The sequence below is a fragment of the Phascolarctos cinereus genome, unplaced genomic scaffold (assembly GCF_003287225.1).
Source record: "Phascolarctos cinereus isolate Bilbo 61053 unplaced genomic scaffold, phaCin_HiC Scaffold_5;HRSCAF=322, whole genome shotgun sequence".
Lineage (NCBI taxonomy): Eukaryota > Metazoa > Chordata > Mammalia > Diprotodontia > Phascolarctidae > Phascolarctos > Phascolarctos cinereus.
This window is the reverse complement of record NW_027555958.1, coordinates 462,949,787-462,964,294: the sequence shown is the minus strand read 5'-3', so window position 1 is coordinate 462,964,294 and position 14,508 is coordinate 462,949,787. Positions and strand designations below refer to the sequence as shown.

The 14,508-nt window shown below is 46.9% G+C and overlaps 1 protein-coding gene across 2 annotated transcripts in view; it reads left to right on the top strand.

Annotated features, from left to right (window-relative positions):
- TM2D1 (TM2 domain containing 1) overlaps positions 1-14,261 on the top strand; it is a 44,465-nt gene extending 30,204 nt beyond the window's left edge. For both annotated transcript variants that reach the window (XM_078156675.1, XM_078156674.1), the window contains exons 5-7: positions 6,894-6,967; positions 12,728-12,860; positions 13,967-14,261. In XM_078156675.1, coding sequence (XP_078012801.1) covers positions 6,894-6,967; positions 12,728-12,838 — 185 coding nt within the window. In that variant the 3' untranslated portion in view covers positions 12,839-12,860; positions 13,967-14,261. The remainder of the gene's footprint in view (positions 1-6,893; positions 6,968-12,727; positions 12,861-13,966) is intronic.
- The last annotated feature ends 247 nt before the right edge of the window (positions 14,262-14,508 follow it).

Sequence of the window (14,508 nt, the reverse complement as noted above, 5' to 3'; positions counted from 1 at the left end):
TGCAGCTGCAGCTGCCAGAGCCGAAGCTTGAATGAGAAACTCGGTAATCCCACATAGGCAGCCCCCGGATCTGCTCTCTGTTCTCTGCCCGCGCCCCTCCTTGTCTGAACCGCTCGGCAGAGAACTGAGGGACGCTGGGAGAGGAAGGAGGTCCCTGTGAACTGTCCCACAAGGGTCCCTGTGACCAGTGCATTACTGTTACCTGGAAAAGTTCTGTTTACTGAAGTTAGTGGAAGCTTCTGAGAGTGTGTGTGTGTGTGTGTGTGTGTGTGCGCGTGTGTGCGTGTGCATGTACATGTGTGTGTGTGTGCATGTATGTGTGTGTGTGTGTGTGTATGGAGAACGTGGGAACCAGAGGCTTGCTTCTCTCTCCTGCTGGGTTCCTCTCCTGAAGGCTGCTGTCACTCTCCATTCCATTATTAATGTGCTTAATTATGTATTGTGTACTAAAAAGGACAAGAAGTAGTGGACGGAACGTTGAGCTTGGAGCAGGAATTGTGGGTCCACCTCCTGCCTCAGACGCTTCCTAGTGGGGCAGCTCAGCACTGAAAGCCCCAGTTTCCTCATCTGCAGAAAGGGGATGTGAATGGGGATGCTAGATGTTGCAGTGGATAGAGTACTGGCCCTGAATTCAGGAGGACCAGAGTTCAAATCTGGCCTCAGACACTTGACACTTACTAGCTGTGTGACCCTGGGCAAGTCACTTAATCCCATTGCCTAGCCAAAAAAAAACAAAAAAGAAAGGGGATGTGGAATTGTTTGCATTACATACCGAATTGTTGGGATGACAGTGCTTCACAGATGAGTTTCTATCATCATTTCTATGCACAGTCATTGAAGATTTTGTATAAACACAAATTCCTGTTGTGAACTTGGCAGCAATACCAATCCATTGTCCATTTCCCACCTGTTAGCGCCTTTGCCCTCCCTCCTCGCCGCCACCTCCTAGAGGCCATGGTTTCCTTTGAACACCACCTCCTGCACCCAGGCACCCCCAGCTCATCAACCAGCACTGACCTTGGCTTGGATTATTTTGTACATACTTGGAATTTACATCCATGTTGTTTGCCCTGGTAGAATGTTGGCTTTGAACGGGCAATTGGGGCATAGTGAATGAGCCTTTATTAGGCACTTGCTATGTGCAGGCCTATGGGGGTATGTGGAAGGACACCGGGCGCCTCCGTCCTCCAAGAGCTCACAGTCTAGTGGCAGAGAGAGCATGCCAGCCACTGTGCCCGCCCCAGTCACACACCCCGGACACACCGGAGGCGTTCCTGGAGAAGGTGGAAGTTCTGCTGGGACAGCGTAATGGCCACCATTTGTCGAGTGCTTCATCTGTGCCCTTTACAAACATCTTATTCCATCCTCATCTCTGAAGGGTCGTTGCCATTATTGTCCTCATTTCGCTGTTGAGGAGACCGAGGCAGACAGGTGAAGCGACTTGGCTAAAGCCACGCTGCTAGTATGCGTCTGAGGCTGGATTTGAACTCGGGTCTTACTGACTCCAACCCCAACACTGTCTGCTATGCTGCCAGCTGCCTTCCTGAGGCTGGGAGTTGAAATGAGAATGCCCAGAGCGCCTGGCTTGTGGTGGGTGCTTCCTGCAGGCTTTTCAGTGGTGTTCCGTCGTCCTCTCTAGGTTTGGAATTCCCAGCGAGCTTCTGCAGATTAGCGTGCCAGGGAGTCCAGTTCATGTGATGTGCAGAGCAGCCTTGTGAGTGGAACCTAAGCGCGGCTCCCCTGGGCGTGTACTTTGGTGGGAAACCCCAGCAAGAGTCGGAAAGATGAGTTCAAATCTAGCCTCAGACATTTACTAGCTGTGACACCCTGGGCAAGTCACTTCACCCAGTTTGCTTCAGTTTCCTCAGCTGTAAAGTGAGAAGGAAATGGCAAGCCACTCCAGTAACTTTGCCCAGAAAACCCAAAACGAAGAGTCAAAACTTGGCTGAAACAACTGAACCACAACTATTTTTAAAAACATTTTTTTCCTAGTTACATGTAAAGATAATTTTTAACATTCATTTTTTAAAAATTTTGAGTTCCAGATTTTTTTTCTCCTTCCTTCATCTCTCCTTCCCCGAGATGGTGCTCATTTTGATACAGGTGAGACTTCAGTCATGCACGGCAACAGCTGTAACAGAGATTTCCCTCGCGGCGTCGCAGCTCAGCGCAGTGACACCCGCCCCTCCCCCCGCATTGGCCTTCAGAGATGGCTGTCCTCCCCCCGCTTGCCCGGATCGCGCGCACACCCCCGGCTGTTGCCCGTGCCGCCCTGTCGTGGAGCTCCTGGATCGTTAGCCCTTAGCACAGTGCATTCACCAAGTGCTCCTTGACTGATTGATATTATGTCTGTTTAAGGGAAGCTGAGGCCCCCGCCCACAGAGGGACTGCCCCACGGTCTGCAGCGTCTGTGTGCTGGGGACGATGTCACTGAAAAATTTAGAACAGAAAGTCAAAAGCCAAGCGGCAGATGCATCGAATGTGTGAGGTCAGGAAAGGACACCCCGGGATCCTGACCCCAGGCAGGGCCCACCCGATGAGGGTGCCTTCCTCCTGCCATTCTTTTTTGTCAGTAGAGGTGACCTCTGCCTTCGAGGGAGAGAAACAGCGCAGAGGGAAACAAAGGACCTGTGGCTTCAGCCGCTCCATTCTTTGTAGTCCCGTTACTCCCGTGGCCGACGTATCACCTTGGACGTACCCCTATCCCCAAGGATGTGATTTGGCCAAGAGATGCCCCCGCCAGGGTAGCTGAGCGACCTGTGACTTGTGAGCGGGTCCTGCCTGGGGTCAGAGGCACCGTTAGGGCTGTTGGGCTTGGCCCCCTCAACCCCGAATAGAAGGTGTGGAAAGGCCGGTTTCATCTTTTTACTGGGAGCTCTCACCTGGTCTGAGAAGATGGCTCCTGGAGTTGCCTGAGAGGCATCACACAGCTAATTAACGTCGGTGACTTGGAGTGGGACCAGGCTTCCTGGTTCATAGGATCATCCATTTAGAGTGGAAAGAGGTCATTGAGTTCAGTCCCTGGTTTTACAGGTAGCAGATTAGGAAGGTGACTCACCCTGAGTCAGGTGGCTAATGAGTGTGTGGCAGGATTCACACCCAGGTCTTCCTGACTCCAAGCCCAGTGTGCTAACCATTGTGCCATACTGCACTATGGCTACTCTGTAGCTTCTGTAAATGGATTGATACTGACATTTGCCAAGCTGCAAGCATGGACGTGTCCTTCCACGTCAGTGTTTTAGATTAGCAGCAGAGGGATCTGTTGAGCTAAGGTCACCTGAGGCTTCTGAAACGCCCTCGGAAAGGAGATGGGAGGGTGCACAGAGCCTCTGGTAGAAAGGAAAGGACATCCTGTTTTAATAGCCCAGCATCTGTGGGGTTCTGCGTATCCTAGCAGGCCTTCAGAGATTTGTTTTTGAAGAGAAACATGCGATAATTAATCTGAATGTGTTCCTACTTGTTACTCCCACTTCTATACATTTTTAAAAGTTTCATTGATGTGCTTTACTTTTTACATCGCTGATTTTGGATATGATTTCACCTGTTCTCTGCCCCTCTCCTGTGAGCAAAGCAGCCCTGTTGAGGACCACATCGGATGGGAAAGTCACCGCGCCCTGGCATCTCCCGCCTCTTGACGAGAAGTGGGCCAGACTTTCATTGCCCTCTTTTTAGGGCAAATTTTTTTTTTCAGTTACTTAGAAGTTGGCATCCTTTTAGTTTACAGGGTGTAGTCGTTTTGTTTTTTGTTGTTTGGGCCCCATGCATTTCCTCTGCATCAGTTAACACAGACGGATTTCTCACTCGTCCTTCTTAACTGCACTGTGCTACTCCATTCCATTCACATACCGCACCTTGTTTAACTGTGGGCACCCACTTTGTTTCCAGTTTTTTGTTACCACAAACAGGTGCTTCTGTGAATATTTTTTTATACCTAGCACTGCCCTTCCTAAGTATGCCCAGGAGCGAGATCACCAGGTCAGAGGATTCAAATAGTGTAGTTCATTTTCCCCCCATAATTCCAAACCGATTTGCAGAAAGGTTGGGCCAGCTCACAGTTCGACCAGTGGCATTAACACCTTTCTTTGCAGCCCTTAAGATGGTAGCTTGCCTCAGTACATTTTTAAGGCAATTCCACCTTCCTGAAAGGCATCACGTACAAATTAACCTCCTCCTTCAGAAGCAGCGTGTGTAAAGGGAAGACCCCTGGTCCATGCAGGTGGCTTGTCCAGGCTGAGCTCTGCTTCTTACTGACCATGGCACTCTGAGTCAGCCTCAGTTTCCTCACCTGCAAAATGGGAACAGTGTTTGCATCCCCTCTCTCACAGGCTGTTCTGAGAAAGCGCTTTGCAAGCCTTTTAAGTGCCACTTAAATCTGAGGTTTTGTTAGTCTTCTAATTGTCATTTCTGTGAGTCATTTCCATTTGTCTCCATGGTCAAGGATACTGACAGCAAGAAGGTTTCTGTTCTTTTCCTTCTTCGGTTATTTGACTGTGGTCCCCCCTTTTGGTTTCTTAGCCCTTTGTCTTTTATTTATTTCTGTCCTTGATAGAGTCTTTGGTCCTGGGTGCAGGCCATCACTCCCAGTTTAAGGCACATCTGCCCTTCAGCCGTCCTAGGTGGATGCCCATCTATCATGTGGAAAGATTTTCAAAGGAGGAGGTTCTGCATCCTAATCCCCCGTTCTTGTGTACTACTTACAACTAGACTTCTATGGCCCCAAACCCTCTGCTTGATGTAAATTAGGAGGTATCATGGCGCCCTGGAGAGAGAGCTAGGTTTGGACTCAGAAGACCTGGGTGTGCCACTTGTGACCTGTCTGACCTTGGACAAACGACTTAACTCTGTGGGCCTCACTTCCTCTGTCTCTAAAATGAGGGGGTTGGATTCGGTGACCTCCAAAAACCCTTCTAATTCCAAATCTGTGATCTTAATCTATCAGCAGTAGAGATGAAATAATAGAATCTAATAGTGAATCATAGAATTTCTCTGTTGGAAGGGACCTCAGAGAGGCTGTTGACCCATTCTTGAGCAGTAATTTTCTACACAGCATCACTGACAATTGGTTATCCAACCTCCATTTCATTTGACAGGGAACAGAGAAAATAAGATGGAAGGCAGATTGAGGGAGGGATTAGTCCTAGGCAAACCAGGCTCCAACTAAGGATTGCAAAAATATTTACAGCAGCTCTTTTAGCCAAGGTAAAGAATTTGAAACTGAGGGGTTTGACTACTAAAGGGTGAAAGGCTGAAGAGGTTATGGTATAGAAATGTGAGGGAATGCTGTGGTGCCCTAAGAAGTGATGGCAGGATCGGCGGGAAGATTTTTATGAGCTACACAGGGTGAGGTGAGCTGAGCCCGGAAAAAGGTCTATACAGTGACAGCAACGTTGTGAAAACAGACAGCTCTGAAAGACTCAGCAAAGACCAGCTCGTGATGAGACATGCCACCTGCCTCCAGGTAAAGAGGCCGTGGGTTCTGAGTGCACACGGAGACTTTTTTTTTTTAATGTAACCAGTATGGCAATTTGTTTTGCTTGTATGTGTTTGTAACAGAGGCTTTTTTTTTTTCCTTTCTCATTTTGGGGTGAGGGGATGCAGGAAGAAGGCATATTCTTGTTGATTGAAAAACAAAAAATGGGAGCAGCTAGGTGGTGCAGTGGATAGAGCACAGGCCCAGGAGTCAGGAGGACCTGAGTTCAAATCCAGCCTTAGACACTTAACACTTACTAGTTGTGTGACTCTGGGCAAGTCACTTACCCCCCCTTGCCTCACCAAAAAAAAAAAAAAGAAAGAAATAGCCTGGGATGATATGGGTTTTCCCCCCCGGAAGCCTTCATAGAGTCATAGATTTATAGCCGGAAGGGACCATAGAGGCCATCAGGTCTAACCCTTCCATTTTACAGATGAGAAAACTGAGGCCCAGAGTGTTCATGTAAGTATTAAATGACTGAGGCAGGATTTGAACTTATGTTCTCTGACTCCTAAAGACATTGCTCTTTTTTGTTCAGATCCAGGTTGGACTACATGAATTCTTTTTTTTTTTTTTAGGCAGTTGGAGTTAAATGACTTTCCCAGGGTCACACAGCTAGTAAGTGTCAAATGTTTGGTCGGAGGCTGGATTTGAACTCAGGTCCTCCTGACTTCAGGGCCGGTACCTCTATTCTCTGAGCCATCTAGCTGCCCCCTGGACTAGATGACTTCTTAAGCCCCTTCTAACTCTAAGGTTCAAGCAACCAGTCTGTTAACCAGAACTTAGTACAGTGCCTGGCACACAGTAGGTGCTTGATAAAGGTTTATTAATTGAATCAGTAAGCATTTATTAGTTGGCCGCTGTGTGCCATGACTGCAATTGTCCTATTATAGTTTTGGTATTTCAGAGTGATATCCATATTTATTCTCCAGTTGGCTACATTTTTGTAGGTGTTCCACATTTTTTTGTTTGAAGTCTTTCTGATGAATTTATGTACATCAAAACTAGGGAACAGATCATATTGATTCTAGATCAAATAGAGATGTCATAGAGAAATGTTTTCAGTTTTACAAATATCCTGTAACTCTAATACACTGAGATTTAAAGATTTATTTCTTTAGACTTTTAGCACAGAAGAACTTTTGCAAATTTTATTACATTTTCTCTTCATTTCCTGATGCTGGTCTGCTAATTCAGTTAAGAAACCCTAGACTTTTACTCTTTCTTTAAGTATATTTCATGTTGATGACATGAACTTTTGTTAAAGAAATGAATTCTTCTGCCAGTTTCAAATTCTTGGAATAAAAGGATCCTCGTGGAGTATCTTGCCACATCCCCTGCAGAATCCAGAATTGCTGTTCGTGTTGTGGAACGCCTCGGAGAGTGCTGGCTAATCGCTTGTTTTGTTTTGTTTCATTTTTAGGTTTGCTAAAGTTTTGCACGGTGGGATTTTGTGGAATCGGCAGTCTGATTGACTTCATTCTCATTTCAATGCAGGTAAGCTGCTGACTTCCAGGTATACGCGCTTGAGTTGTAAGGGTGTGTGGGTGTGTGTGTTCACCCAAGAAGAGAAAACGTATATAAATCCAAGGACTTCAGTCTTGTGATAATTGATTTTCCACATTGTCTCTGACAAGGCTCCTCTCCTTCATGCACTCTCTAAGACTGGAAAGGAGGAACAGCCTTCCTTCACCCTCCTCTTTTAAAGGCTCTGGTACTTAGACTTCATTTCTTATTTCTTTTTGGCTTAGCCACGTAGGTCCATGCACTATGAATCCGTGTAGAATGTGAACTGGTCTCATTTGGTTTTGTTTCCTGGTGCTTTTTTTTTCTTTTTCTGTTTTTGGAGGCAATCGGGGCTAAATGACTTGCCCAGGGTCACACAGCCAGTTAAGTGTCAAGTGTCTGAGGTCAGATTTGAACTCGGATCCTCCTGATTCCAAGGCCAGAGCTTTATCCACTGTGCCACCTAACTGCCCCTTCTTGGTGTTGTCTTTTGGGTAGACCGGACACCTTTGTTCCAGTGATAGATGTTTCCATAAGCTTTTATGACACATCGTTTCGTTGTAGATGGCCTGTCTCTGAGCCTTGAAGTAATTTATTAAATCGTGCGCCTCTGGATATACCCATTCACAGACTAAAATGTAGTAGAATTAGGGGGGTAAAAAAGATGGCGTTCAGCATAAGTATTAAAAAGTCTTTTGCACATTGTCTGAACTAATAATACATTTCAGATTTCTATCACATATCACACTAAGAGGTTGACAGTTATTTATGTTTTCCAAATCTGCTTCGTAAAATGGGCCTACCAGATGACTGCCGTGTTTATGTTTCTGAGCACTCACAGATACCACCGGCTATTTACTTTGCAAAGTATTGTGTCCCAGATGTAGGGTTCATGGAGTTTAAACGATAAGTGCCCATAGTTAGCATTTGAACTTGCAAAATACATTTCTTCCTTTGTTCATCAGACGTTTGTTAAGTGCCTGACCTTGGAACAAGCCTGTCCTCGAACTCACAGCAAATTTGCAGGTTACGACCCTCATTCTGTGCTCCTGCCCCGAAATACAGCGTCTCCAGGCCTTGCCTGCCTGCTGTTTCTTGCAGTCAGTCTTTAGTCTGTAGATAAAAGCATAGAGCTAGGAGGAAAATATGCAGGCTGCCATATTGTGAGGAGGAGGCAGCATCTGGGGAAAGAATAAGACCAGCAGCATTAAACAAAGAAAATATTTAGTTTTGAATTTGAAATTCTACTATATTCACCCACCAGCATATGCCCTTCCTCCTCTGACTGTGGGACAGGCAAGTAGGCATGAAGAGGCTAAGGTAACATTTTACATATGTTAGGAAAGTGGTGTCTCATGTTAAATGACATTCAAAGAAATTTAATGTATCATTGGGATTCTTAGAGTTAAGACTTCCAAAACTCCATAGCTCCACGGTCCCACCATCTGTCTGACAGCGTTAGAAGGAGTTTTATCTTTCGGTCTTTGGTTGTAGCATTTCCTTACAGCTCTGATTTACATAAAATCACAAACTTGGAAAGGACCTCAAGAAATCATCAGCTGATTCAGCCTCTGCCTTGAGGTGGCTGAATGCCTAGATTCCCCTCCTCCAGACCTCCAGGGAAGTTGTTTGGGGATAGAATCGCCCATGGACCCTGCAGTAGTTATAAGAATGGAAGACCAGCCCTGAAGCGCTGTCACCTGGGGAAGAAGGAGTCCCTTCTCCGAGTGTGCCAAGCAGCATTCTACATGCCCACGATAAGTTTTAACGTGTGGCCGCGTCTGAAGTGAGGCGTGTTGATGATGCGTCATTTTCAAACAGTATGAGTAACTTTTAACTACGAGCATTATCAGGGTACGTTAATATTTATGGCAGGAATAGATTTGTTCCAGTTGATTACAGATGTTTCCAGCCTGCTTTTTTGTGTGTGGAGTTCTTCTGCTCCCCTTTTCCTCCTGCTCTCGTTGCCCATTTTTTTAAACTATTAAATATTCCTCCCCAGTGGTTAGCAGTGTTTTTCTGTTGGGCTGTGATCCCAGAAACACATCGTGCATGGCCTCACGACCTCCCAAAACACACGTTATGATTTTTCTTTTACACTTCGTAGTTTGTAATGAAAACTCAGAAAAACCATCCTAGGGAAAAAAATAAGTCTAGAGACTTGTATTCTGATGTTAAATAATGGCAGAACACTTGTGTGCATCTGTTGCTAAATGAACTAGACTTAACTTGAAGCTCAAGCAGTTCCAGAAACTGTATCTACTATTCATTACCAAACCTAGCCAGGATATTCAGATGCTCGGTGTTAAAGGAGTATCCGTGGAATAGTATAGGGATGGCATCGGGGGATGTGAAATGGTACAAGATATTAAATTACCTCGGCACCTGGGGCCCGAGTGCGAACATGGGCTCTGTGGGTAGTCCATAGGAGCCCCTCTGTGTCCCTCTGCTTCCCTGAGATAGTTCTGATGGTCTGAGAAGCCTTGCTTGCTTCACTCCTGTGTCTGGCGAGCCCTGGCCATCTCTGAGTCGACGCTGCTGCAGAAGCGCCTTGTTATCGCCAGCCTGTGTCCCCTCCATCCATTGCACAGACTTCTGTCAGATGTCCTCTCTGCCGCTCATTTTGGCCCTGAGCCTAATGTCCGTAGAGTCACAGATTTAGAGCTGGAAGGGATTGAAGAGATTCTCTAGTCCCCTCATTTCACAGATGGGTAAACTGAGGTCCTGAGAGAGCTTGCAGGACTGGTCCTCTGCCTCACCTGTGCAGGCTGTACCTTTTCACATTGTAAGGTGAAGACCTGGGATTCAGACCCCTCTCTCCTGACACCAACAAGTCTTTACTGACTGCCCGAGATGGCACCGAGATGAGGCTTGGAGTGTTGTATTGGAGGAGTTGAGAGATCCAGAGTTGGGGGCACAACGTGCAGTGAGGCTGAAGTGGGCAAACCGAAGAAGTCAAGCTTTATCCTCAAGGAGAGGTTGGGTCTGCCTGTGCTCTACACCTGGGCGAGACCCCTTGGTGACCGGGTGGCCGAGAGATCACGGAGCAGGCAACGGCAGTAACTCGGCCTGAGCTGTGGGTCTGGCTTGGGTTTCAGGCTAGTCGGACGATGGGGCCCGAGACTTGGGATATTGGTGGCACTCCCCAGAAAAGTGTGACCTGGCACCAGACGGATGTCTCAGCTGGTCACTCCCTTGCTGGAAGAGCCTAGGAAGTGATGTGGCGCCTCCCTGGAGGAATAGTGAATCAGATGGGTAGCACCCTTCGTTGTTCTCCCACTGCCTTTGCCTCTGCTGATTTAATCAGCCACACCCTGTTACAGCAGTTAACTGGCTTTTTGTTTGTTTGTTTGTTTTGTTTTAGACTAGTGGCAGTACTGGGGTCCTTGAGGTCCCCTTCTCTGCTGTTCTATGGAGTTGATACAAAACAAAACATTTAGGACTATGAGCTTTAGCTCAGAGCCCAATTAGGACAATTCCTAACATTTAGCCAGAGTTTTGGCTCTCTGACCTAATTTAAATCTATGTTTGTGTCTAGCTAAGCCTTGGCCTCTTTATTGGTAAGGCAAAAATTCAGGTTACCAGAAACATTGGGGTCAAGAAACAAGCCAAGTGTGCGTGTTACAGAGTCTGCTGATGGGAAGGTGAGGGAACCTGGGGGCGGAGGCCTGTTCCTGAAACTCAAGTCAGTGAAGAGTTCAGCTAGGTGACTCAGTGGATAGAGCGCCCGCCCTGCAGTGAGGAGGACCTGAGTTCAAATGTGGCCTCAGATGCTTCCTAGCTGTGTGACCCTGAGCAAATTATTTAATTCTGTTTGCTTAAGTTTCCTCAGCTGTAAAATGAACTGGAGAAGACAATGGCAAACCACTCCAGTGTCTTTGCAGGAAAACCCCAAATGGGGTCACAAAGAGTCAGACATGACTGAAATGACTCAGTGACAACAGCCCAAGTGTCTCACGCAGAGGCCGGTGAGGGCTGGCCACCCCCTCTCTGCCCCTGTGCTGCTCATTCTTCAGGCTCCACTTTTGAGGTCCTCCAGGTATGTGACTGAGAGTGTCTAGGTAAAATGCCGTGGCATGATTCGGGCTCAAGGGAGGCCCAGGTGGGTCTCTGGACAGAGACGAGGACTGGTCCTCTGAGCTCCAGGTCTCGAGATGCCAGTCAGTTCTGAAGCCTGGTTACAAAAGCATGGGAAGAGCCTCGTAAACAGTGCCTGACGGTGGCTGGAAGAGAGCGCTCTAATAACTTGCTTTCTCCAAGGATGCCCTGTTTCCACTGGGATGGCAACATGAAATGAAGCGACTTCCAGGACGAGCACTGTGCTCTGTTAGAATAGAACTGATTGCTCGTGGGTCCGAGGCCAGAGATCCCGTTCTTCCGGGGTCAGTGAGCTTTGCCCTCTCACCTGGCTCAGAAGGGGGTCAGCCATGGAGTCTTTGCCCAGGGACATGTGAAGGGAAGGTATGCTAACATTTACCTTCGTTGGCCCGCCTAGTCATTCCCCATGGGCATTTACCATTGCCGTGAGAATCAGGGGAGTTGGTAGATCTCATTCAACTCTTACAACCAATCCAGGCGTTATTATCTCACTACATGGAGGAGATTGAGGCCCAGCTGGGGTTAAGTCACTCAGGAGCCAGAAAACCCGGGTTTAGCTCCTGGCTCTGCTGCTTGCTCCCTGTGTTACCTTGGGCAAGTCATTTAACCTTAGTGGGCCTCCATTTTCCCATTTGTGAAATGGGTTGGACTAGAAGAATGCTCGAGTCTCTTCCCTCTGTAAATTCAGGATCCTGTCGCTTGCCTGTGGCCCTAAGCAGAATTGGCACCCTGCATTCTCCTGCCCTCCACCCCAGCACTCTCTTCATTGCAGGAAGTCACCTGCCCCTTTGGTCTGTGGTGTCTCTTAGGCCTAAATTCGAATCTTTAGATTATACTTGGAGTTTTGGTCACAGGAGCAAAGGTAATGGAATTTCTAAAGCAAAGGCAGTGTCCATTCCGTGGCTGGAACCAAATGCTTTGTTGTCCTTGAGAGACGCCAATCTGTACCCCAGACTTTGCCTTTCCAAAGAAAATAACGGTTGTGTTCCTTGAGGAGGAAGACGAATGGAGCTCGGTGTTGGCGGGGTTATTCCAGGGCCTGGGGGCCTGAGGGTGGCACAGAAGGTAGAGTGTGGATATTTGTTAGGCTCCAGAATTCAGTCTGGCATTTCAAGAGGCCCAAGTGGGTAAATTGGGAGTCGTGATGGAAGCCACGAGCCAAACTCCCTAGTCTGTATTGCAGGTGGCCCAAGCATCCTCTCTGAGTCTTGGGGGAGGATCTGGCCTCCAGAGTGTTCAGAGGGGGCCCTGGCAACGTCTGTCTTCAGGGCCGAAGGGATAGGGTTCACTTCTTCTGCCTGGACTTTGCCGCTTGATTCCGCACTGCGGCCCTGAGCCTGTTTGGTCTTCCCTCTACAGATTTCCTTTCTTATACCCACAGCTGTTTTCCACGTTGACTCAAAATGAGACACAATCGGAAGGAGGGAGCATGTTTGTCAGCTTCTCCTTAACATACTTGGCTTCACGATCGCACCTAGGAAGGTGTTAATTCTAATCAAACGCCAGTTGAAAAGCTTCTGACCTTCATAGGAAATGTTTTCCCCAGTGGTGGTTTTGGAATAGACAGAATGTGGTGGAATAGATAACTAAGGACAAAAGCCTTCAAAATACTGCAGAAATGACCTTTGTACTTCGCCTCCCTTCCTTTTTCAGATTGTCGGTCCTTCTGACGGCACCAGCTACATTATCGATTATTATGGGACAAGACTCACAAGATTGAGCATCACCAATGAGACGTTCAGAAAAACGCAGAAGTACCCCTAGACACTGAGGAGACGGCTCGATGGTGAGGGCCGCGTGCAGAGCTTGGTAGCTGGTACCTTGTTTTACTCTACCTTCACCGTCCCTGCCGTGACAGGAGAGGGTCAGCAGCCGCAGCTCTTGAAGAGCAGGGTCTGTCTTTGTGTTCCCAGAGCTCAGCATGGGGCCTGGCACACAGCAGGGGATTAATGACTGACATTCAGTGTCCATGGATGGGTTGGATTAACCCATCAAAAAATGGCAGTCCTGAAATTTGTGGTACACTTTTTACACGCTTCGTGGGCAATCCTTGACGAAGGCAGAGGACGTGGAAACATTTCACAGTAAATTGTATCCTTACCATCACAAAAGTGAAAGGTTAGGTAAAGATCCCAAAAGTTCACTGTGGGAAATTTGTCAATTTTGTAAAATTTTCAATAAATGATAATGAATATTAATTTATGTATTTAATGTAATGACAAGCAGCTTGGCATGGTAGATGGAAAAAGGTAGAAGAAAATGAAATGTTCTGTGTGTAAATTATGGAAGGAAGATATTTTTAAAATTCAAGAAATGGAAAGATTTATTAAGGGCAAGATACATGTCCTCGACTTTGTGAAAAATTTAAAAACATTCTGCATAATTAACATAATTAAAAGGAAAAAAACAGAAAATGTTTGTGGCACCTATGACATTTGAAACTTGACATCTAAACTATATAAGGAAATATTTAGAAGTCCCAGTGGCAATTCCCAGTCCACCATGGTCAGGTGGTCTAAAGATACAGTAAACAGTTTTCAGAAAAGGAATCTCAGATTGTTTATCATCACTTGAAAAATGCCCAGCCTCACTGATTGTCAGAGAAGTGAGAACTTTGAGGTGGCTCGTTCCCATCAAACTGGCAAGAATAGAATTGAGGAATGGCCACAGGATGATGAGGGGGAAAGGGAGGAGGAGGAGGAGGAAGGGGGGGAGGAAGGGAAGTGGGAGGGGGAAGAGGAAAAGGAGGGGGGGAGGAGGAGGAGGACAGGGAAAGAGGAGGAGGAGGGTGGGGCTGGGGGCAGCAGAGCCCATCAGTGCTCAAGGAGGTGTCTGCAGTAACTTTGTGGACTTCAAAAAGCCGTTTTAACTTGATTCTGTTTTTTCTTGTAGGTTTTGTGCCTCGTTGATTTTAAGAGCGCTCCAGAACATGCATCCCAGGCTTTCTCATCGTCCCTGTCCGCACAGCTCACTTCATTTGCTTCCATGTGATTTTTACTGGAGATTTTTTTAGATGTTTTATTCTGAGATTTGGTTCACTCGAGACTTTCTCTGAGGCCTCTTGTCTCCCTTGGAGGGCTTTCTCACCCACCTGCCCGCCTTCCTGTCCCACCCCAAATACCTTTTCCATAGGCAAGTTGTGGCTTGTCATTTTTCCTTCTTCAAAATAAAGTAATAGAATAACTTCTTTGCTGAGTATAATTCATTCACACCATTTCTGGGCTTTCTTTTTGAAAGAAAATCCTTAGAAGTCTGAATGGAGCCGTCTTCTGATTCTGGGGTCTGGGTTCGAATGATGGTTATTTTGCTCCTCACTCTCTCTCTGTCCTTGGACAAGTGACTTCATTTCTCTGGGCCTCAGTTTTCTTTATAATGAGGAGCTTGGGTGAAGTGACCACTAAGTTCCCCTCCAACTCTTAATAAAAGCAACTGGT